This window comes from Microcaecilia unicolor, chromosome 1 (assembly GCF_901765095.1).
Source record: "Microcaecilia unicolor chromosome 1, aMicUni1.1, whole genome shotgun sequence".
NCBI classification, from domain to species: domain Eukaryota; kingdom Metazoa; phylum Chordata; class Amphibia; order Gymnophiona; family Siphonopidae; genus Microcaecilia; species Microcaecilia unicolor.
The window spans coordinates 644,150,200-644,173,771 of NC_044031.1; the positions used below are offsets into that span (position 1 = coordinate 644,150,200).

The 23,572-nt window shown below is 48.0% G+C and overlaps 1 protein-coding gene across 2 annotated transcripts in view; it reads right to left on the reverse strand.

The window, feature by feature from the left end:
* The window catches only part of LOC115482298 (transmembrane protein 176B-like), a 123,937-nt gene that overhangs the window by 29,036 nt on the left and 71,329 nt on the right, over positions 1–23,572 (reverse strand). For both annotated transcript variants that reach the window (XM_030221999.1, XM_030221991.1), the window contains one exon: positions 16,723–16,956. In XM_030221999.1, the coding sequence (XP_030077859.1) occupies positions 16,723–16,956 (234 nt within the window). The remainder of the gene's footprint in view (positions 1–16,722; positions 16,957–23,572) is intronic.

The window sequence follows — 23,572 nt, forward strand, 5'->3', positions numbered from 1 at the left end:
CCAGAAACGGGTTTCATTCCCACTGCAGCTCCCTGTGACCCTGAACAAGTCACTTAATTCTGCATTGTCTCCAGGACCGGCTCAAGGGACTGTAGCACCCTGAGGCAACTGTTGGTTTTGTGTCCACTCCCTCCCCATCATCTTTAAAAGCTTTTTTCCCTCCTGACACTGTCTGTGTTTAACCTAACTCTACCTGTGCCCCTATGGAAACAGGCAAGAGGGCAGGTAGCAATAGGTGAAACACTGCTGATGCTCAGGACGGAAACCTACCTTAATGTAGATTTGGGGGGGTACACAGGGAGGGTGGTGGGTTCTGGGGCCCAGTGATGGGAGAGGAATATGTTGGAGATGTGAAACATGCTGCTACTAACCAGAAGATCAGGTTTTGGCCCACTGCAGGGGAGTAGATGAGGTAGGCTTTCGGTGATCTTGAGGCTTGGTGCCTTAGCCAGTGTCTCACCTGGTCCATGCCTTACAAAAACACACCCACTTAGATTGTAAGCCCACTAGAGACAAAGAAAGTACCCGTATATAATATGTAAACCACTTTGATTCTACCACAGAAAGGAATTTTTTAAAAGGGTTTAAATACATAAATGAGAATATGTATACCCTAGAGTATTGACAGAACTGAAAAATGAGCTTGCGGAGCTATTGTTAGAAATATGTAGTTTATCCTTAAAATCTAGCGTGGTACCGGAAGATTGGAGGGGGGCCAATGTAACGCTGATTTTTTAAAAAGGTTCCAGAGGAGATCCGGGAAATTTTAGACCAGTGAGTCTGACGTCGGTGCCAGGCAAAATAGTAGAGACTATTATTAATACCAAAATTACAGAGCATATTCAAAAGCATGGATTATGAGACAAAGTCAGCATGGAAGGGAAATCTTGCCTCACCAATCTACTACATTTCTTTGAAGGGGTGAACAAACATGTGGCTAAAGGTGAGCCGGTTGATATTGTGTATCTGGATTTTCAGAAGGCGTTTGACAAAGTACCTCATGAAAGACTCCAGAGGAAACTGGACAGTCATGGGATAGGAGGTAGTGTTCTATTGTGGATGAAAAACTGGTTAAAAGATAGAAAACAGAGAGTAGGGTTAAATGGTCAGTATTCTCAATGGAAAAGGGTAGTTAGTGGGGTTCCCCAGGGGTCTGTACTCGGACTGCTGCTTTTTAATATATTTATAAATGACCTAGAGATGGGAGTAACTAGTGAGGTAATTAATACATTTGCTGATGACACAAAGTTATTCAAAGTCGTTAAATCGTGGGAGGATCATGAAAAATTACAAGAGGACCTTACGAGACTGGGAGACTGGGCGTCTAAATGGCAGATGACATTTAATGTGAGCAAGTGCAAAGTGATGCATGTGGGAAAGAGGAACCTGAATTATAGCTACGTCATGCAAGATTCCACGTTAGGAGTCACGGACCAAGAAAGGGATCTAGGGGTCGTCGATGATACGTTGAAACGTTCTGCTCAGTGTGCTGCTGCAGCTAAGAAAGCAAATAGAATTTTAGGTATTAGGAAAGGAATGGAAAACAAAAATGAGGATGTTATGTCTTTATATCGCTCCATGGTGCGACCGCACCTCGAATATTGTGTTCAATTCTGGTCGCCGCATCTCAAAAAAGATATAGTGGAATTAGAAAAGGTGCAGAGAAGGGCGATGAAAATGATAAAGGGGATGGGACGACTTCCCTATGAGGAAAGGCTAAAGTGGCTAGGGCTCTTCAGCTTGGAGAAAAGGTGGCTGAGGGGAGATATGATAGAGGTCTATAAAATAATGAGTGGAGTTGAATGGGTAGATGTGAAGCGTCTGTTCACGCTTTCCAAAAATACTAGGACTAGGGGGCATGTGATGAAGCTACATTGTAGTAAATTTAAAACGATTTGGAGATAACTTCTTCACTGAACCTGTAATTAAACTCTGGAATTTGTTGCCAGAGAATGCGGTAAAGGTGGTTAGCTTAGCGGAGTTTAAAAAAGGGTTGAACGGCTTCCTAAAGGAAAAGTCCATAGACAGTTATTGAATGGACTTGGGGAAAATCCACTATTTCTGGGATAAGCAGTATAAAATGTTTTGTACTTTTTTGGGATCTTGCCAGGTATTTGTGACCTGGATTGGCCACTGTTGGAAACAGGATGCTGGGCTTGATGGGCCTTTGGTCTTTCCCAGTATGGCAAAACTTATGCACTTATGAGATGAGGGACAGAGGAGATACATTACAGTTGTAAAACTAGAGGACATGAATCGAGGTTGCGGTGTGGTAGACTTAAGAATAATGTCAGAAAGTTATTTTTCACGGAGATGGTGGTTGATGCCTGGAATGCTCTTCCAAGGGAGGTGGTGGAGGAAAAAGGAAAAACAAAAACCCTGACAGAACTCAAAAAGGCTAGGATGAACACAGAGGATCTCATGAAAGATATAAAAAACTTAAAGGGTTGAATATGTGTTTGCATTACAGAGTTGCATGGGGACAGAAATTCGACCCGTCGCCGCGAGTAATCTCCTCCATCCCCGCCCGTCCCCATAAAAAAAGGAAGTTTAAAGTACTGAGTTGAGTGATCAGGGGGCACACAACGTACTTTATTATATGAAAACAGGGGACCTGACACGGGCTGTGTTTCGACGCACGCAGGCGTCTGCGTCAGGGGTCAAACAATAATTGCTATGAAAAATAACACTATAACAATCTTAATAGACAATATTTACAAAACGCTTAAGGTGTAAAAACATAAAAATATAGATAAAACCATATTAATCAAAACATATATAATAATAATGAACCAAGGACAATGTATTAAAAACTACATATAAAAATTAATAAAGAATGTTTAAATATATTTTTGAGTGCCAGCACCAATGATAACATATACATCATATACAGACAATTGGAATGTCTGTATAAACAATAAAGAACAACAATATGTGAAAAAACTCTGAATGTACACGAACAAAAAAAATTATAATGATAAAATTAAGGTCAAAAAAGATATGTAAACAAAAAAAACTGATTTAATGCAGAACAAATGCATTATATGTCCAAAAAAGATTTTTTAAAATTGTTTCCATACCACATATGGAAACAATTGACAATTATTCCAAAGTATCAGGTTACAAACTGAATCCTACAAAAACGGAAATGATGCCATTAAATAATGCTTGTTTTATCTCATGATTTCTCCCAATCTCCCTTTAAATGGGCTCCCACAGGTCTGAAATATTTAGGCGTATTTTTCTGTACCACCTTAGCAGAGTCTGTCAAGCAAAATTCTGCATATTTGTTGAAATGTATTACTGAGATGACTACCAAATGGTCCCCACTTAAATTATCCTGGTGGGGCAGGCTAGATACCATAAAAATGATGATTACCCCAAAGGTGAATTATACTTTGAGTATACTCCCAATATTACTTTATTCTTGTACATATAAACAAATGGAACAGTTATCTAAATTTTTATGGAATAATAAAACTCCGCGGATTGCATTGCAGAGACTTAAATGTTTCAAATCACATGGTGGGGTTAACTTCCCTAGTTTTTTGGAATACCATAAGGCCTTTATGATTCGACAGAATTCTAAATGGATCACTTCCTCTAAATTTATCAAAGAACCCATATGGGTACATTGGGAGGCAGAGAAATACAAATCAACACCTCTACATTTACTACCTTGGTCATACTTACCTAAAATCAGATAATAACCCAATATTAGCTGCCTCTCAGGTAGCTTTCAAATCCATGGATTCCTGTGTACATTCTCCAAGGACAAGCAGGCTGGATATCGTCACACATGGGTCGTCGTCCGCGATGGCCCAGGAGACCAGAAGTTATAAGAAAAAAAACTTTAGAAAGCTCCAGAGAGGCGCGGCGCGCACAGGGACAACACACCACACATGCGCTAGTGACTTCCCGCCAGCGACGCCCGCGTGCTTCCTCAGTTCTTTTTTATCTGCTTCGCGAAGGAGTTGTGTGTTTACGCTGCTCCTCGTGTGTTTCGGCCCAGGAGAACGTTTTTCACGTTTTATCGTGCACTTTTTCCTCTTTCGTAGTTAGTTTCTTCAAGAAAAAAAAAAAAGTTTTCCTTTACATTTCCTTAGTTTTTTCTCAATTCTTTTAAGGTTCCTTTCTTTTTGTTGCGGCCGCCTTCAGGCCACTCGGCCGCGTCAGTTTTTCGTGCCTTGGCACAATCAAGTCGTTTGATTTTGCGGATGCTATTTTCCCACCCATGTCATCGAAGACTCTCAGCGGCTTCAAACCCTCTACTCGCTGCAACTGGACCATCTCGAGTACCGACCCCCACGCCTGGTACCTTCAGTGTCTTGGGCCCGATCATCTTCCATCTGGTTGTAAGCTGTGTAAATTGATGAAGAAAATGAGCCAGGTGGCTCGAGAGGCTCAGCGTGAGAAACTTTTTCCAGATCGGTCCGGTCCTTCGATGTCGGCATCGACATCGGTACCGAGGTTGGCGGCATCAGCGTCGAGGGAAGCAGCACCAAGAGTCCATTTAATGGCTGCCGAGAGACCACTTCGAGCTGGGAGCAGCGAGGCATCGAGCGGGTCTCCGCCCGTCTCGAGGCCTACTGCTATGCAGGCCCCCCAGGACCGACCTCAGTCAGACCTGGCCCCGAGGAGTCGTGAGGATTCCATGTCTCCTCATTGGTACCGAGGAGTGTCGATGACAGGCGTCGAGCGAAGGTGAAGAAGCATCGCCATCGATCTCCTTCCAGACACGGTACCGAGAGCTCCGGAGAGCCAAGGGAGTCAGCACCCGAGAAGCGTCGGCGCTGGAAGGGCCGCTCACCCTCCATTCAGGAGGTGCCAATGCGTCGGTCGTCCGGCAGCCTGGTACTGGCTCTCGAACCCCCTCAGATTCTGGCACCGACTCCTCTACCGGCCCCACAGTCTTTTCCAATGGCAGCTCTCGATGAGCGTCTCCGGGCCCTTCTTCCAGAGCTTCTGTAAGGTTTGCTTCGTCAGTGTGCCTCAGTGTCGGGGTGCTTGCGCCTCCCGTACCGACTGCTGAGACGGCATCTGGGCCATCACCTGCGCGGAGATCCCCGCCCTCAGTACCGGAGCCGGTTACCACCCGGGTTGACTCCCCCTCGACATTGGCGAAGGGAGCTTCACCGGAGTCCAGGCAGACGTCGACTTCTCAGCATCCCCAACGAGGACATCGAGCCTCGACGTCAAGACAGGCGCAGGTTCGGGCTGCTCTTAGGGAGCTTCTGTCCGACACCGAAGAGGAGCACTCATGGGGAGACGAGGAAGACCCCAGGTATTTTTCGGAGGAAGATTCCTGTGGGCTTCCTTCTGATCCTACTCTGCCTATTGAAGTCAGACAGTCTCCACCTGAGAGTCTTACTTTTTCATCTTTTGTGAGGGAAATGTCTAAGGACATTCCATTCCCTATGGAGGCTGTGGATGAGCCCAGGGCCGAGATGCTCGAGGTCCTGGATTATCCTTCTCCACCTACAGAGGTTGCAACGGCCCCTCCTGCACAATACACTCAGGGAAGTGATGTTGCGGAATTGATTGTGCCTTCTTTCTAACTCAGTTGCAACAAGAAGTCCGAGTCCCAGTACAGAGTCCATGGAGAGCCTGTGATGGTGAAGGCCCAACTTCCTCACGATTCCATGGTGGTGGACTCTGCTCTCAGAAGAGCCAAGAGTACTAGAAACTATGCCTCGGCGCCCCTAGGCAGAGAGTCTAGGACCTTGGATTATTTTGGGAGGCGTACATATCAGGCTGGAATGCTTGCCGCCAAGATCCAAACATACCAGCTGTACACGAGCATCCACTTGCAGAACTCGGTGAGGCAACTGTCCAGTTTAGTTGAAGCTCTTCCTCCGGAGCTTGCTGAACCTTTTCACCAGGTGGTCAGGCAGCAGAAGGCGTGTCGCAAATTCCTGGCCAGGGGAGCTTATGACACTTTTGATGCCGCATCCCAAGTAGCTACTCAAGGTATAGTGATGCGCAGACTCTCATGGCTGTGTGTTTCTGACCTGGATCAGAAGAACCAGCAGCAAATGGCGGATATTCCTTGCCGGGGGCATAATCTTTTTGGAGAGAAGGTTGAGAATATGGTCAATATCCTCAAGAAGCACCATGATGCGATGGATTCTCTCTCCAGCCGGACGCCTTCTGCTACTACCTCCTCCACTAGGAGGTTTTTTGGGGGGAGGAGGAGTGCTCCCTATTCCTATAATAGGCGTAGGTACATTCTTACCTCTCGACAGCCTGTTCAAGCTCACTCCCAGCAGGCTCACTCTCGTCAGCGGCGTGCGCCTAAGGCCCCTCCTGCTCCCCAGCAAAAGCAAGGGACGGGCTTTTGACTGGCTCCAGTTAAGCATAGCCGCTATAAAAGTGTCTGTGCCAGATGATCTGCCGGTCGGAGAAAGGTTAAAATTTTTTCACCAAAGGTGGCCTCTCAAAACCTCCGATCGGTGGGTTATTCAAATAGTCCGGCTAGGATACTCCCTCAAGTTGATCTCCACACCTCCAAATTGTCCACCGGGAGCTCAGTCCTTCAGCTCCCAGCACAGGCAGGTACTTGCAGAGGAACTCTCCACCCTTCTCAACGTCAATGCGGTCGAGCCCGTGCCTCCCAGGCAAGAAGGGCTGGGATTCTATTCCATGTACTTCCTTGTGCACAAGAAAACAGGGGGGATGCGTCCCATCCTAGACCTAAGGGGCCTGAACAAATACCTGGTCTGAGAGAAGTTCAGGATGCTTTCCCTGGGCACCCTTCTTCCCATGATTCAGGAAAACGTTTGGCTATGCTCTCTGGACTTAAAGGATGCCTATACTCACATATCGGTACTCCCAGCTCACAGGCAGTACCTTCGATTGGGAACTCAGCACTTTCAGTACTGCGTACTACCCTTTGTAAAGACCCTGGGCGCAGATGCTAGACCAAAGTGCTTGGCAGTTGTCGCAGCATCGTTACGCAGACTGCGAGTGCATGTGTTCCCTTATCTTGACGATTGGCTGGTGAAGCACACCTCAGAGGCGGGAGTTCTATGATCCATGCACTTGACTATTCAACTGCTGAAGCTGCTGGGGTTTGTCATAAATTATCCCAAGTCCCATCTTGTCCCAGTGCAGAAGTTGGAATTCATAGGAGCTCTGTTGAACACTCGGACGTCTCAAGCCTATCTACCCCAGGCAAGGGCAGACAATCTTCTGGCCTTAGTGTCCTCGGCTCGAACATCTCAACAGATCACAGCTCAGCACATGTTGAAACTTTTGGGCCACATGGCCTCCACAGTTCACGTGACTCCCATGGCACGTCTACATATGAGATCAGCTCAATGGACCCTAGCTTCCCAGTGGTCTCAAGCTACAGGGGATCTAGAGGATGTCATCCATCTTTCCACTAATTTTTGCAATTCCCTTCACTGGTGGACCATTCGCTCCAATCTGACCTTGGGACAACCATTCCAAATTCCTCAGCAACAAAAAGTGCTGATGACGGATGCATCCCTCCTGAGGTGGGGAGCTCATGTAGATGGGCTTCACACTCAAGGAGCTTGGTCTTTTCAGGAAACGGGTCTTCAGATCAACCTCCTGGAATTACGAGCGATCTGGAATGCGCTAAAGGCTTTCAGAGACCGGCTGTCCAATCAAATTATCCTAATTCAGACAGACAATCAGGTTGCGATGTATTACACCAACAAGCAGGGGGCACCGGATCTTCCCCTCTGTGTCAGGAAGCAGTCAGGATGTGGCTTTGGGCTCACCACCACGGCATGTTTCTCCAAGCCACATATCTGGCGGGCATCAACAGCAGTCTGGCCGACAGGTTGAGCAGGATCATGCAACCTCACGAATGGTCACTGAACATGGACATTGTCCGCAAGTCTTCTGAGTGTGGGACACCCCCTCGGTGGATCTTTTTGCCACTCAGACCAATCACAAAGTCCCTCAATTCTGTTCCAGGCTTCAGGCCCATAGCAGACTAGCGTCAGATGCTTTTCTCCCACATTGGGGAACAGGTCTTCTGTATGCGTATCCTCCCATACATTTAGTAGGGAAAAACTCTGCTGAAACTCAGGCAAGACCGCGGAATCATGATTCTGATAGCACCTTTCTGGCCCCGTCAGATCTGGTTTCCTCTTCTTCTGGACTTGTCCTCCGAAGAACCGTGGAGATTGAAGTGTTTTCTGACCCTCATCATGGGGAGACTAGAGGATCTGGGCTTGAATCTCGAGGTATTAGAGCGATGACCGAGGTCCTAGATCTGGTGGATGTTTGGCGCACCTTACACCCATTAGAACGCGATTACACACATGTGTCCCGCACACACGCCACCATGTCCAGGATTGATTATATATTTATTTGCAAGAATACAGAAGGCAGAAATAGGTCCCATTAAAATATCAGATCATGCAATGGTAATAGCCATTTTGGAGCCTCCTGTAGCCAACCCTGGTCATTTTCAATGGAAATTCCCAGTTTATCTCTATAAAGATAAGGGATTCCTAGATTGTATAACCCAAAAATACAAACAATTTCAAGAAACCAATCAGGCTCAAATGGACACCCCAATTTCATACTGGGATACAGCTAAAGCAGTAATTAGGGGGAGATTATGGCTTATGTAAGCTATCCAAAAAAGGTAGGGGAGAGGGAGATGCTTCAGTTAGAAAAAGAAGTAACACGGTTAAGACAGGCGTATGGACGCCAACATAGTATTGTGAGAGGGTAGGTGAAAGGGGATCCGGGAAGGAACACAGAAGGGGGGTGCAGGCAGCCGGGGAACCCCAAAGGGGCAGACTTCATGTGCACAACACCCACATTCAGAAAGCTGCGCTACCGGAGGCAGAGAGGTTGGCCGGGTTAAGGAAGAAGAGGAGGAACTACCAGTCCCAGAATCCCTCTCTTCCCCACCCGGCTGTGTAAGAGTTAGGGGAGGAGATAGAAGATTGGGAAATGGTCTCTGAGGAAGGTGATGAGGGCCAGCTGGAGAGGTTGGGGGCGGGGGAAGTTGAAGAGGAGGATAAAATGGAGGTTACTGAAGGACTAGAGGAGGAACAGATGGAGATTGGAGCTCTGGCTCAAACCCGAAAAGCTGCTGTAAGAGGGTGGCTAGCTGTGCCTTGGAGAGACTGGTGGAAGACCAGAGGAGAGAGACTGAGGCACTGGGGGAGATCTCTACTAAAGAGGAAACAGGTGCAGCCCCTGGGAGAGAAAGAGGGCTGGGCACAATTGAAACCCCAGTCTGAACCAGGTGGGACAAAAGCTGTGTAGCTGTGCTGTAAGAAAGACTGTGTAAACTGTTTCATACTGAAAAGGTCTCGGCCTGCAATCTACCAAGCTACTGTGTTTTCTTTCTGATAATGTACTATTCCCTAAAAGAAGTAATTTTGGCTAAAGTGAAGTGAAGTTATATGGACTGTTTTGAACCTGAATTGTGCTTTGGGGCAGCAAGCCTGAACAACCTGGAGTTAAGGTGTTCCTGGGGCGTTTATGTTAACTGGAAGCAAGAAAATAAAGCTCTCTTACTTGTAAATGTTGGGCTGTGGATGTGCCTCTGTGCAAGGAACAGACGGGGGAAGAAGTCCTGAAAATTCTCAGGGCCTGGAGCTGAGGCTCAGAGCAACTGGATTGCTGTGGAGTGAGGCAACAGCCGTGTGAAGGAGGAGGCAGCTAAGCAGGGTTGAGCCTGGCTGGGTCTTGGAGGGGTGACCCAGCTACAGTATACAATTAAAAGCTCAGCTTCTGAAACTGCAACAGACCCTAAATGAAAGGATTCATCTCAAAGCCCCCCCAAAATATGCTTATTATAGACATCATAGTAACATAGTAGATGACGGCAGAAAAAGACCTGCACGGTCCATCCAGTCTGCCCAACAAGATAACTCATATTTGCTGCTTTTTGTGTATACCCTACTTTGATTTGTACCTGTGCTCTTCAGGGCACAGACCGTATAAGTCTGCCCCGCACTATCCCCGCCTCCCAACCACCAGCCCCACCTCCCAACCACCGGCTCTGGCACAGGCACAGACCGTATAAGTCTGCCCAGCACTATCCCCGCCTCCCAACCACCAGTCCCGCTTCCCACCACCGGCTCTGGCACAGACCGTACAAGTCTTCCCAGCCCTATCCCCGCCTCCCAACCACCAGCCCCGCCTCCCGATCTTGACTAAGCTCCTGAGGATCCATTCCTTCGGCACAGGATTCCTTTATGCTTATCCCACGCATGTTTGAATTCCGTTACTGTTTTCATTTCCACCACCTCCCGCGGGAGGGCATTCCAAGCATCCACTACTCTCTCCATGAAAAAATACTTCCTGACATTTTTCTTGAGTCTGCCCCCCTTCAATCTCATTTCATGTCCTCTCGTGCTACCACCTTCCCATCTCCGGAAAAGGTTCGTTTGCGGATTAATACCTTTCAAATATTTGAACGTCTGTATCATATCACCCCTGTTTCTCCTTTCCTCCAGAGTATACATGTTTAGTTCAGCAAGTCTCTCCTCATACGTCTTGTAACGCAAATCCCATACCATTCTCGTAGCTTTTCTTTGCACCGCTTCAATTCTTTTTACATCCTTAACAAGATACGGCCTCCAAAACTGAACACAATACTCCAGGTGGGGCCTCACCAATGACTTATATAGGGGCATCAACACCCCCTTTCTTCTGCTGGTCACACCTCTCTTTATACAGCCTAACCACCTTCTAGCTATGGCCACCGCCTTGTCACACTGTTTCGTCGCCTTCAAATCCTCAGATACTATCACCCCAAGATCCCTCTCTCCACCCGTACCTATCAGACTCTCCCCGCCTAACACATACGTCTCCCGTGGATTTCTACTTCCTAAGTGCATCACTTTGGGCCGCCCGTGCGGGACCCCTTTTTCCTGTGTTTTTGGTGTCCTTTTCTTTCAACACCATCGCGTTCGACCTTGCCGGCATGATTTTTCCACCCATGTCCGCGAAGCCTACCAGCGGCTTTAAGAAGTGCACGTCGTGCAACCGGACAATCTCGCTCACTGACAGACACGTTTCGTGTCTTAAGTGTTTGGGAGCTAGTCATCGTCCCAACGCCTGTACTTTGTGCCTCCAATTGAAAAAGAGGACTCAGGCGGCGAGATTGGCTCAGTGGAACATTTTGTTCGGAGCCAGGTCCGGTCCTTCGGTATCGACGTCATCGCCGGTATCGATGTCAGTAATAGAGACTGCATCGACGTCTGGAGTTCAGGTAAGGACTGTCCATAGGTCCCATGCTGGTGGCAGTGAGCCATCGAGCGGGTCTCCACCTGCCTCGAGGACTTCTGTTCTACAGGGCCCCCGGGTTCGACCTTCTTCAGACCCGGCCCTGAGGAGGCATGTGGATTCCATGTCTTTCTCTTCAGTACCGGAAGGTACCATTGGCGTGCTTCGGGTGAAGGCTAAGAAGCATCGCCATCAGTCACCTTCCCGTCCCGTCACGGTACCGAGAGCTCCGGGACGCCAAGAATTTTGGCACCCAAAAAGCGCCAAAGCCAGGAGGATCGCTCACCCTCCATTCAGGAGGTGTCCGTGCGCTCTACCCAGAACAGCCCGGTACCGGCTCCGAGCCCTAGACAGAATCTGTCGTCACCTGGACCGGCTCCTTTGCCTTTCTCTACAGCTACTCTGAACGAGAGCCTCCGGGCCATACTCCCAGAGATTCTAGGAGAGCTGTTGCGACCATCTCCGGTACCTTCTGTGCTTGTGCCGTCGGTACCGTCTGTTCCGGTACCACAGGTGCTTGCGCCGTCGGTACCGTCTGTTCCGGTAACGCAGGTGCTTACGCCGTCGGTACCGTTGAGGGAGGCAGTGGCTGGCTCGTCGCCCGTGGTGAGGTCTCCGGGTACCGGTATCGGCAACCAACCAGGTTGACTCCCCGCCGACGTAGCTGGAGGAAGCTTCGTCGCCTGCGGCTCGGGAGTCTTCCTCTCGACACCGCCATGAAGGACATCGTTCCTCGGCGTTGAGGCGGGCCCGGCTTCAGACTGAAGTTTATCAACTTTTGTCCGATTCCGATGGAGAGGACTCGTGGGAGGCAGAGGCAGACACCAGATTTTTCTCTGACGAGGATTCTTGTAGTCTGCCTTCTGATCCTACTCCCTCACCTAAGAGGAAGCTTTCTCCCCCGGAAAGTCTTTCCTTCTCTTCATTTGTCCGGGAAATGTCTACGGCCATTCCCTTCCCTGTGGAGACGGTGGATGAGCCCAGGGCTGAGATGTTCGAGGTCCTGGACTATCCATCTCCACCTAAGGAATCTACCACAGTTCCTCTTCATAATGTCCTTAGGCAGACATTGTTGACGAACTGGGTGAAGCCATTAACTACTCCCCACATTCCCAAGAAAATTGAGTCCCAGTACCGAATCCACGGGGACCCAGAGTTAATGAAAACCCAATTGCCTCATGACTCTGGGGTAGTGGATTTGGCCCTTAAGAAGGCCAAGAGTTCTAGGGATTACGCCTCGGCGCCCCCTGGGCGTGAGTCTAGAACTATGGATTCTTTCGAGCAGAAGGCCTACCATTCTGCTATGCTTGTCTCCAAAATTCAGTCTTACCAGCTCTACACGAGCATTCACATGCGGAATAATGTGCGGCAGTTGGCGGACAAGCTCCCTTCTGAGAAAGCCAAGCCTTTTCAGGAGGTGGTCAGGCAGCTGAAGGCGTGTCATAAATTCCTGTCCAGGGGTGCTTACGATACTTTTGATGTTGCATCCAGGGCCGCTGCTCAAGGTATAGTGATGCGCAGACTTTCATGGCTGCGTGCCACTGAACTAGACAGTAGAGTCCAGAAGCGAGTGGCAGATGTGCCTTGCCGGGGGGATAATATTTTGGTGAGCGCGTCGAGCAGGTGGTAGAACAGCTCCACCAGCGGGACACCGCATTCGACAAGTTCTTCCACCGGGCGCCTTCAGCATCTACCTCAACTGGTAGACAATTTTTTGGGGGGAAAGAGGAATGCTTCCTATGCTTTTAATAAGCGTAGGTACAATCCACTTTCCTGACAGCCGGCCCAGGCTAAACCCCAGCGCGCTCGTTCTCGTCAACAGCGTGCACCTCAGCAGGCCCCTGTAGCTCCCCAGCAAAAGCAAGGGATGAGCTTTTGACTGGCTCCAGTTGAGCATAGCCGACATCAAAGTTTCCGTGCCGGATGATCTGCCGGTCGGAGGGAGGTTAAAATTTTTTCACCAAAGGTGGCCTTTCATAACCTCCGATCAGTGGATTCTCCAAATAGTCCGGCTAGGATACGCCCTCAATTTGATCTCAAAACCTCCAAATTGCCCACCGGGAGCTCAGTCCTTCAGCTTCCAACACATGCAGGTACTTTCAGAGGAACTCTCCGCCCTTCTCAGCACCAATGCGGTCGAGCCTGTTCCACCAGGGCAAGAAGGACTGGGATTCTATTCCAGGTACTTCCTTGTGGAAAAGAAAACAGGGAGGATGTGTCCCATCCTAGACCTAAGGGCCCTGAACAAATATTTGGTCCGAGAAACGTTCAGAATGCTTTCCCTGGGCACCCTTCTTCCCATGATCCAGGAAAATGATTGGCTATGCTCTCTGGACTTAAAGGATGCTTATACTCACATCCTGATACTGCCAGCTCACAGACAGTATCTTCAATTCCGTCTGGGAACGCGGCACTTTCAGTACTATGTACTACCCTTTGGTCTCGCCTCTGCGCCCAGAGTATTCATGAAATGACTGGCTGTTGTAGCGGCGGCTCTCCGCAGACTGGGAGTGCCCGTGTTCCCCTATCTCGACAATTGGCTGGTGAAGAACACCTCCGAAGCAGGAGCTCTACAGTCCATGCAGATGACTATTCAACTCCTGCAGCTACTAGGGTTTGTGATAAATTATCCAAAGTCCCACCTTCTTCCAGTACAGAAACTAGAATTCATAGGAGCTCTGCTGGACTCTCAGACAGCTTGTGCCTACCTTCTCGAGACGAGAGCCGACAATCTCCTGGCTCTCATCTCTCAGGTGCAGGCGTCTCAGCAGATCACAGCTCGGCAGATGTTGAGATTGCTCGGCCACATGGCCTCCACAGTTCATGTGACGCCCATGGCCCGTCTGCACATGAGATAAGCTCAATGGACCCTAGCTTCCCAGTGGTACCAAGCTGCCGGGAATCTAGAGGACATCATCCATCTGTCCACGAGTTTTCTCAAATCCCTACATTGGTGGACAATTCGATCCAATTTGATCCTGAGACGTCCTTTTCAAATTCCTCAGCCGCAAAAAGTGCTGACTACCGATGCGTCTCTCCTGGGGTGGGGAGCTCATGTCGATGGGCTTCACACCCAAGGATATTGGTCCCTCCAGGAAAGATGATTGCAGATCAATCTTCTGGAGTTACGAGCGGTCTGGAACGCTCTAAAGGCTTTCCGGGATCGGCTGTCCTATCAGATTATCCAAATTCAGACAGACAATCAGGTTGCTATGTATTACATCAACAAGCAGTGGGGCACAGGATCTCGCCCTCTGTGTCAGGAAGCCGTCAGGATGTGGCTTTGGGGTCGCTGGAATGGCATGTTTCTTCAGGCCACGTATCTGGCAGGCGTAAACAACAGTCTGGCCGACAGGTTGAGCAGGATAATGCAACCTCATGAGTGGTCTCTCAACTCGGGAGTAGTACGCAAGATTTTCCAAGCGTAGGGCACCCCCTTGGTAGATCTTTTTGCCTCTCAGACCAATCACAAAGTCCCTCAATTCTGTTCCAGGCTTCAGGCCCACGGCAGACTAGCGCCAGATGCCTTCCTCCTTCATTGGGGGGAGGGCCTCCTGTATGCGTATCCTCCCATACCTTTGGTGGGGAAGACTTTACTGAAACTCAAGTGCGATTGCGGAACCATGGTTTTGATTGCGCCTTTCTAGCCCCATCAGATTTGGTTCCCTCTTCTTCTGGAGCTGTCCTCCAAAGAACCGTGGAGATTGGAGTGTTTTCCGACCCTCATCACTCAGAACGAGGGGGCGCTTCTGCATCCCAACCTCCAGTCCCTGGCCCTCACGGCCTGGATGTTGAGAGCATAGACTTTGCCTCCTTGGGTCTTTCAGAGGGTGTCTCCCGAATCTTACTTGCTTCCAGGAAAGATTCCACTAAAAATAGTTACTTCTTTTTATGGAGTAGGTTTACTGTTTGGTGTGACAGAAAGGCCCTAGATCCTCGTTCTTGTCCTACACAGACCCTGCTTGAGTAACTTCTACACTTGTCTGAGTCTGGTCTCAAGACCAACTCTGTAAGGGTTCATCTTAGTGCGATTAGTGCATACCATTACCGTGTGCAAGGTAAGCCGATCTCGGGACAGCCTTTAGTTGTTCGCTTCATGAGAGGTTTGCTTTTGTCAAAGCCCCCCATCAAACCTCCTACAGTGTCATGGGATCTCAATGTCGTTCTCACCCAACTGATGAAACCTCCTTTTGAGCCACTAGATTCCTGTCATCTGAAGTACTTGACCTGGAAGGTCATTTTCTTGGTGGCAGTCACTTCAGCTCGCAGAGTTAGTGAGCTTCAAGCCTTGGTAGCTCATGCTTCTTATACTAAATTTCATCATAACAGAGTAGTCATCCGCGCTCACCCTAAGTTCTTGCCGAAGGTGGTGTCGGAGTTCCATCTGAACCAGTCAATTGTCTTGCCAACATTCTTTCCCCATCCTCATACCCGCCCTGCTGAACATCAACTGCACACATTGGACTGCAAAAGAGCATTGGCCTTCTATCTGGAGTGGAAACGGCCCCACAGACAGTCCGCCCAAATGTTTGATTCTTTTGATCCCAACAAGAGGGGAGTGGCTGTAGGGAAACGCACCATATCCAATTGGCTAGCAGATTGCATTTCCTTCAATTACGCCCAGGCTGGGCTGACTCTTGAGGGTCATGTCACGGCTCATAACGTTCGAGCCATGGCTGCGTCAGTGGCCCACTTGAAGTCAGCCACTATTGAGGAGATTTGCAAGGCTGCGACGTGGTCTTCTGTCCACACATTCACATCTCATTACTGCCTACAGCAGGATACCCGACGCGACAGTCGGTTTGGGCAGTCGGTGCTGCAGAATCTGTTTGGGGTTTAGAATCCAACTCCTCCCCCCTAGGCCCATTTTTGTTCTGTTCCAGGCTGCACTCTCAGTTACTTGGATAAGTTTAGATCAATCTCAGTTATGTCCTCGCCGTTGCGAGGCCCAATTGACAAATTTTATTGTTTTGAGTGAGCCTGGGGGCTAGGGATACCCCATCAGTAAGAACAAGCAGCCTGCTTGTCCTCGGAGAAAGCGAAAGCTACATACCTGTAGAAGATATTCTCTGAGGACAGCAGGCTGATTGTTCTCACATACCCGCCCACCTCCCCTTAGGAGTTGTGTCTTCCCTTTCTTGCTTTTTACTGGACTGAGGAGCACGCTCGCGTTCGGGCGGGAAGACGGTCGCGCATGCGCGATACGCACAGGCGCACGAGGCTAGCAAACTCTTTGTTGCTAGGGAGAATTCCAGTCCTGGGGCTGCCGTTGACGTCACCCATTAGTGACAACAATCAGCCTGCTGTCCTCGGAGAATACCTTCTACAGGTATGTAGCTTTCGCTTAATCATCAATAAAAATTGTTGAAACATAAATAAAAACAGTGCATGCTTGGATTTTTTTTAATGATTATCACCATGTGCTAATATACAGGACCCAACATCGTACATGCACTACCTACCTTGTCTAGTGCATATTCCTTAATGTCTTACCGTGAGGCGTCTCAGCTGCTCTTTGCAGTCATCCACTCTCCAACGGTCTTCATCTGCTTTCCAATAGTCGTATCTGGATGTAGGTTCATATCCACGATAGGAGCGACTTGATTCACATGTATTTTTATAGTACCATTCATCAAATCGCCACCAACCCAGGCTACTTGCAACACAGACAATTCCTACTATGGCAATACCAAAGCTCAAGATATTCGTCCATGGTGAAAGAAACAGCTAGGGAAAAAAAACACACACACAAAAAAAAAAAAAAAACAATGAATGTAAACAAAAGGGAGATGTGTCAACATTTCATGATACCCAATTTCCTTTGTTAGTATTAAAAACCAGTGTGGGGCTGGTAAATAAGTACATAAGTATTGCCATACTGGGACAGACCAAAGGTTCATCAATCCCAGTATCCTGTTTCCAAGAGTGGCCAATCCAGGTCACAAATACCTGGCAAGATCCCAAAAAAGTACAATATATTTTATGCTGTTTATCCTAGAAATAAGCACTGGATTTTCCCCCAAGTCCATTTTAATAATGGCCATCCAAACCTTTTTAAACCCTGCTAACTGGTTTTACCACATTATCTGGCAACAAATTCCAGAGTTTAATTACAAGTTGAGTGAAGAAACATTTTCTCCAATTCGTTTCAAATGTACTACTTTGTAGCTTCATTACATGCCCCCTAATCCTAGTATTTTTGGAAAGAGTAAACAAGCGATTCACATCTACTTGTTCCACTCCACTCATTTTATAGACCTCTATCATATCTCCCCTCAGCCGCCTTTTCTCCAAGCTGAAGAGTCCTAGCCGCTTCAGCCTTTCCTCATAGGGAAGTCATCCCATCCCCTTTATCATTTTCTTCACCCTTCTCTGTGCCTTTTCTAATTCCACTATATCTTTTTTGAGATGCGGCAACCAGAATTGAACACAATATTCGAGGTGCAGTCACACCATGGAGCGATTCAAAAGCATTATAATGTCCTCATTTCTGTTTTTCAATCCTTTTCTAATACCCAACATTCTATTTGCTTTGTTAGCCACCGCAGATTGAGCAGAGGGTTTCAATGTCATGACACCAAGATCCCTTTCCTAGTTGATGACTCCATATATCACTTTGCACTTGCTCACATTAAACGTCAACTGCCATTTAGACGCCCAGTCTCATAAGGTCCTCTTGTAATTTTTCACAATCCTCTCGCGATTTAACAACTTTGAATAACTTTTGTCGTCAGAAAATTTAATTACCTCACTAGTTACTCCCAGCTCTATGTTAAAAAGCAGCAGTCCCAGCACAGACCCCTGGGGAACCCCACTATCTACCCTTCTCCATTGAGAATACTGACCATTTAACCCTACTCTCTGTTTTCTCTCTTTTAACCAGTTTTTAATCCACAATAGGACACTACCTCCTATCCCATGACTCTCCAATTTCCTCTGGAGTCTTTCATGAGGTACTTTGTCAAACGCCTTCTGGAAATCCAAATACACAATATCAATTGGCTCACTTTTATCCACGTTTGTTCACCCCCTTCAAAGAAATGTAATAGATTGGTGAGGTAAGATTTCCCTTCACTAAATCCACGTTAGCTTTATCTCATTAATCCATGCTTTTGAATATGCTCTGTAATTTTGTTCTTTATAATAGTCTACCATTTTGCCCAGCCCCGATGTCAGGCTCACTGGTCTATAATTTCCCGGATCTCCTATGGAACCTTTTTTAAAAGTCGGCATTACATTGGCCTTTATGAAGGCTCTAAATATCCCCAAGCTATTCTTGGTTTCCTATAGGTCACTTGTGCTTTAAAGAACAAAGAGGCTTGACACATGAAAAATGTATGAGGGAGAGCAAGGGTGGAATGACTGCTTGGACAACCAGGCACTGTCCAAGGGTCCAGTACCTCCCCCTAATTGAATCAGCTTCCCATCACCTTTCATTCTCCTCTAGTGCCCCCACCCCATCTACTTTAAAACAGGAGATCCTCAAAAGCCCACCTTTTTGATACTGCTTTTAACTCCTAACCCTTATTCACTTGTTCAGTACCCTTACTTTATCATCCCCACCTTAGTAATTCCCTTATCTCTTATTTGTCCTCTTTTATCTGTCCTAATTAGATTGTAAGCTCTGTCGAGCAGGGACTGTCTCTTCATGTTCAAGGGTACAGCAATGCATACCTCTAGTAGTGCTATAGAAATAAGCAGTAGTAGTACTTTGGCCCGCTCAGAGCCTCTCTTCTGATGGGACCTGCCCCTCCAATGCAACTTCCTGTTTATGCAGGGGGGGGGGGGTTGAGGCACAGAAGAGCATCCGGTCAAGCTATATGCAGTGACTCAATTGCTGCTGCTGCCAGGGACCTCATAGGAGACCGTTTAAAGGTAGATTAGGGGGGGAGGGGAATAATGGAGGTGGAAAGCAGGGAGGTAGCAAAGAGAAAATATAGACCACATGGATAGGGAGGGAGAAAGAAAAAAATGGTGGATGTGGGGGTTGACGAAGTGGTGCTAGACAATTTGAGGGAGGGAAGGAGAGGAAGAGATGTTGGACTACAGAGGCGGGTGGGAAGATGAGAGGAAAAAGTGTTGGACTACAGGAGGGAGGGAAGAAACATGCAGATGTAGGAGAAGGATTGGGGGGGAGAAGGGATAAGAGAGGAAGTAAATGCTGGTCTACAAGGGTGGATGGGGGTTGTAAAGGAAATGAGTCAGAGGAGGATAGTAAATACAGCAGGGTAAAAATGCGGTAATGGAGAGTGGAGGAATGATGGGATAAGGAGGTGGGGGGGAAGGAGTGATAAACTGGAGAGCTAAGGGGTGAGAAGGAAATATAAAGCTGATAGTTGTTGAAAAGTGAAGAAGGAAGACTGCAGGATGAGAAAGCAGATGAAATTGAGTTGACATTCAAAAAAAGAAAAAAAAAAGGAGGAAAGCGCTAAGAGAGAGATCAATATGTCAGATATGAGGGGGAAATAAAAACGCTAACATTTGACTCTGAGAAGTTTCAGGGTAAGTGTGAATTATTTTGTTGCTGTAAAAATCTCTGCTGCAAGGAGATCCAAGATGGCCGCGCTCTGTTAGGACGCTTTGACTCGCGCTCCTCCTGAAAATGCCTAAGCGCCGAGGGAAGACAGCGGCCAGAGCCTCCCCGCTTACTCCCTCATTACCTGGTCCAATAGACCGATTTGTGCGACCATTGGGGGTTAACCAAAATGGCGGAACGCCTCCGGTAGGGAACGCTGGCAATTGGGAGATATCAGCTTCCTCCAGTTTGGATACCACCTTGAGCCCCGCCGCACGCTCTCCACACACCTCCTCAGCCGATAGGCGCAAGCTCCTTCCTGCTGGAACCGACAGGGTCGCCCCAAGTGGGAATCAAGGACTCAGAAGAACGCCGGTTGGAGATTTCGTTTGCTACAATGGAAGGAACAGAGGGCAGTTTGCCCGAGGAGTCGCCGCGGTCTGAAAGGAGAGGAGCTGAGGAACAGGGTGAGAAAAGTGGACAGTCATCTGCAAGGTACGAACTTCCTAAAGAGTTGATAGTTAAACCAAAGGAAGTAACGTTGGATGTATTGTGGGACTTAATGTCTACCCTGGGACAAATATTTCTTAAACAGAATAATGAAATCGTATTGAGAGTAAACTCCTTGGAAGTTGAATTACAAAAAAGAGAAGAAGAGGTTAAGGCCCTGGACGAAAAAATGGATAAAATGGATCAAAGAATTGCGAAAATAGAAACTTTACAGCCAATGATGGCAAAGGACTTAACGAATCTAAGACAAAGAATGGAAATATTTGATAATTACACCAAAAGTCATAATCTGAGATTTGTTAATTTTCCTAGAGTTCCTAATGTAGCCCCTCTTGAGATGTTAAAACGTTACCTACATATTGTTTTGAATATACCAGTTCAGAATTTACCACCATTCTCTCAAGTCTATTATATCCCAGGGAAAGACTTGAATCCGGTTGAACAGCCTTTAGAGGTCTCTCATTTGCTTGAATCCTCTGACTCTGAATTGGCAACAGCCGCCACTCTGGTGGCGACTGTTGCACTATTGCCTGACAAAGATTGGATCTTCCGTCTGTTTTTCCGTAATAAAGAAAAACCTTTTTTAGGTTTTAATATATTGCTTTTTCCTGATGTCTCAAAAGAGACAAGAAGACGGAGGAAACAATTTTTGCTCCTTAGGCCTGAAGTTTTGCACCTGGGGGGTACCTTTTTTCTAAGATACCCCTGCACAGGGCCGTGCCTAGGGTCTCCGGCGCCCCCCTGCAGTTGGCCCCGCCGGCGCCCCCCCCCCGAAAACGATCGCTACACTACCCGCCCTCTTCCCCCCAGATCCTTTTTTTTTGTTTAAATTTACCTCTCCGGCGCGTGGCAGCGTAGCGTTAGTGAGGAGGCAGCGCTCCCCCGCCCCGATGTGTCTTCTTCCCTTCGCTCAGTGCCCCGCCTTCTTCTGACGTCATTTCTGACGTCAGAAGAAGGCGGAACCGAGCGAAGGGAAGAGACTGACACATCGGGGCGGGGGAGCGCCGCCTCCTCACTAACGCTACGCTGCCACGCGCCGGAGAGGTAAATTTAAACAAAAAAAAAAAGGACAAGGATCTGGGGAGAAGAGGGCGAGGTAAGCATGGTGCGGCGGGGCGCCCCCCAGAGGATGGCGCCCTCCTGCCATGCTTACCTCGCTTACCGTGTCGGCACGGCCCTGCCCCTGCAAGTGCATAATAAGGCTTGAGGGGAAGAAATATGTGTTTACAGATCCTGCCCATGTCTCAGCACTTGTAACCTCAGCGAAACTGGAAAAGCGCTAAAGAAGAGATATTAACCCTACTTAACAGAGAATGCTTAATCCTGTATGTTTAATTTTTCTTTTACTTTATTTTTTTCTCTCCTATTTCTGAATTCTTGAATCTCAATTTATGGACTTGAGCGTCATTCTTCCTGATAATTTTTCTTTTTATTATTATATGTAATTTCTTATTTACTGGATGCTTTCCAAAACAAGATTGTTTCTTGTATGATATTTTAAATGAATAAATAATAAATTAAAAAAAAAATCTCTGCTGCATTCCGTTTAGTTAAAGCATTTCTGTGGCCTCGTTTATGAATTATATCATTGTATTTGTAATTTGTTTTATTGTAAACTGCTTTAAAACCCCAATTGTATTAAGCAGTATTAAAAATTAAGTCAAAGAAATAAAAAAAGAAATGACAAATGGACAGCTGCTCCTGGGGAAAAAAAAGTTTTAATTTGAATTTATTAACTAGATTATGTTAGTTTCACGGAGAGAGTGGTGGATACTTGGAATGCCCTCTCGAGGGAGGTGGTGGAGATGAAAATCGTAACCGAATTCAAAAACGCGTGGGATAAAGAAAGGAATCCAGTTGATAAGAAATGGATCCGCAGAAGCTTAGCAGAGATTGGGTGGCAGCACCTGTGATTAGGAGGCGGGGCTGGTGGTTGGGAGGCAGGACTAGTGCTGGGCAGACTTCTACAGTCTGTGCCCTGAAAATGGCACATACAAATCAAGGTCAGGTATACATAAAGTAGCAGATATGAGTTTATCTTGTTGGGCAGACTGGAAAACTCTTTTTATTGGAAAAAACTAAAAACAAATAACATACAAATCAAAACCAAGCCCCTAGCTATACACGGTCCTCCTATCTATGTACACCCCCTCCCCCTCCTCAATAGTACAGTGGAAACTGTTTATTAGAAAGACCAAAGAAAAAAACCGGACATGCAAATCAAACCCCAGGCTCCTAGCTAGACATGGTCTGCCTATCTATGTACACCCCCTCCTCAATAATACAATGGATCAACCCCCCCCCCCGACCCCCCACAACCCCTTCAGACAACTGGCACACAATCCCCTGGGAAGCATGTCCCCTCATGGCGGCTTAAGCCTCACGTGTCTCCACCACCTCGAAGCCACCCCCACCCCTTTTTCCACCCTTTCCCACTTCGCCGCTTCCTGCACCGCCCTTACCACATCCCAGCTGACTACCTCCGCCGGCCGGACCTCCTGGTACAGGGACACCCTGCAGCGCGCCATCCAGAGGCAGTACCGCAATATCACCGAAATCAGAAAGCGTGTTACCGGATCCCCGCGTCCCTCTCCACCCTCTGGGCCATACACCCAGTCCGCATAGCTGTAGTTGCGGAAACTGGGGATCTGCAGCAACGAGGAAACCCGGTCAGAGACCTGGACTGTAAATGGGCACCTCACCAGGAAATGCTCCATCGTCTCTTCAGTTCCAGCACATTCCTCCCGTGGGCACCCTCTATCCCGCACATTGCGATATTTCAAATTTCCTCGGACGTACAGTCTACCGTGAAAGGACAGCCACGCCAGGTCTTTATACTTCACCGGGATGCGGTTCGAAGCAATCAACCGTAACCCCTGCTGCATCCGTGGGGCCGGCGCGTCCCTCAGCGCCAGAGGAGCTGAGAACACCTGCGCCCGTACTCTGTCCATCCAGACCCCCCGTTGTCCTGCCTTCACCTCCCCCACCGTCAGCCCCCACACCCTCACCAATTTCACTAGGGTCTTGCAATAACTCACCCCCCCCGGAGCCCCCCTTCGCAGTGCCACTACCCTCCCCCCCTCCCGCCATAGGTCCCAATATCTCGGCCACCACTGCAGGACACTCCTAGCCCACCCCGGTGGCTCCCGCCCTACCGCCCTCCCCAGATTGAACTGCAGGAACAAAGCGCTGAAAAACAGGACTGGGTTTATCATGCCCACCCCCCCCTCCCTCCTAGGCAGATAGGTAACATTCCGTTTTACCGGATTCGTCCTGTTGCCCCAGAGCAGCCGGAAGAACACCCCATACAAGGCCGTG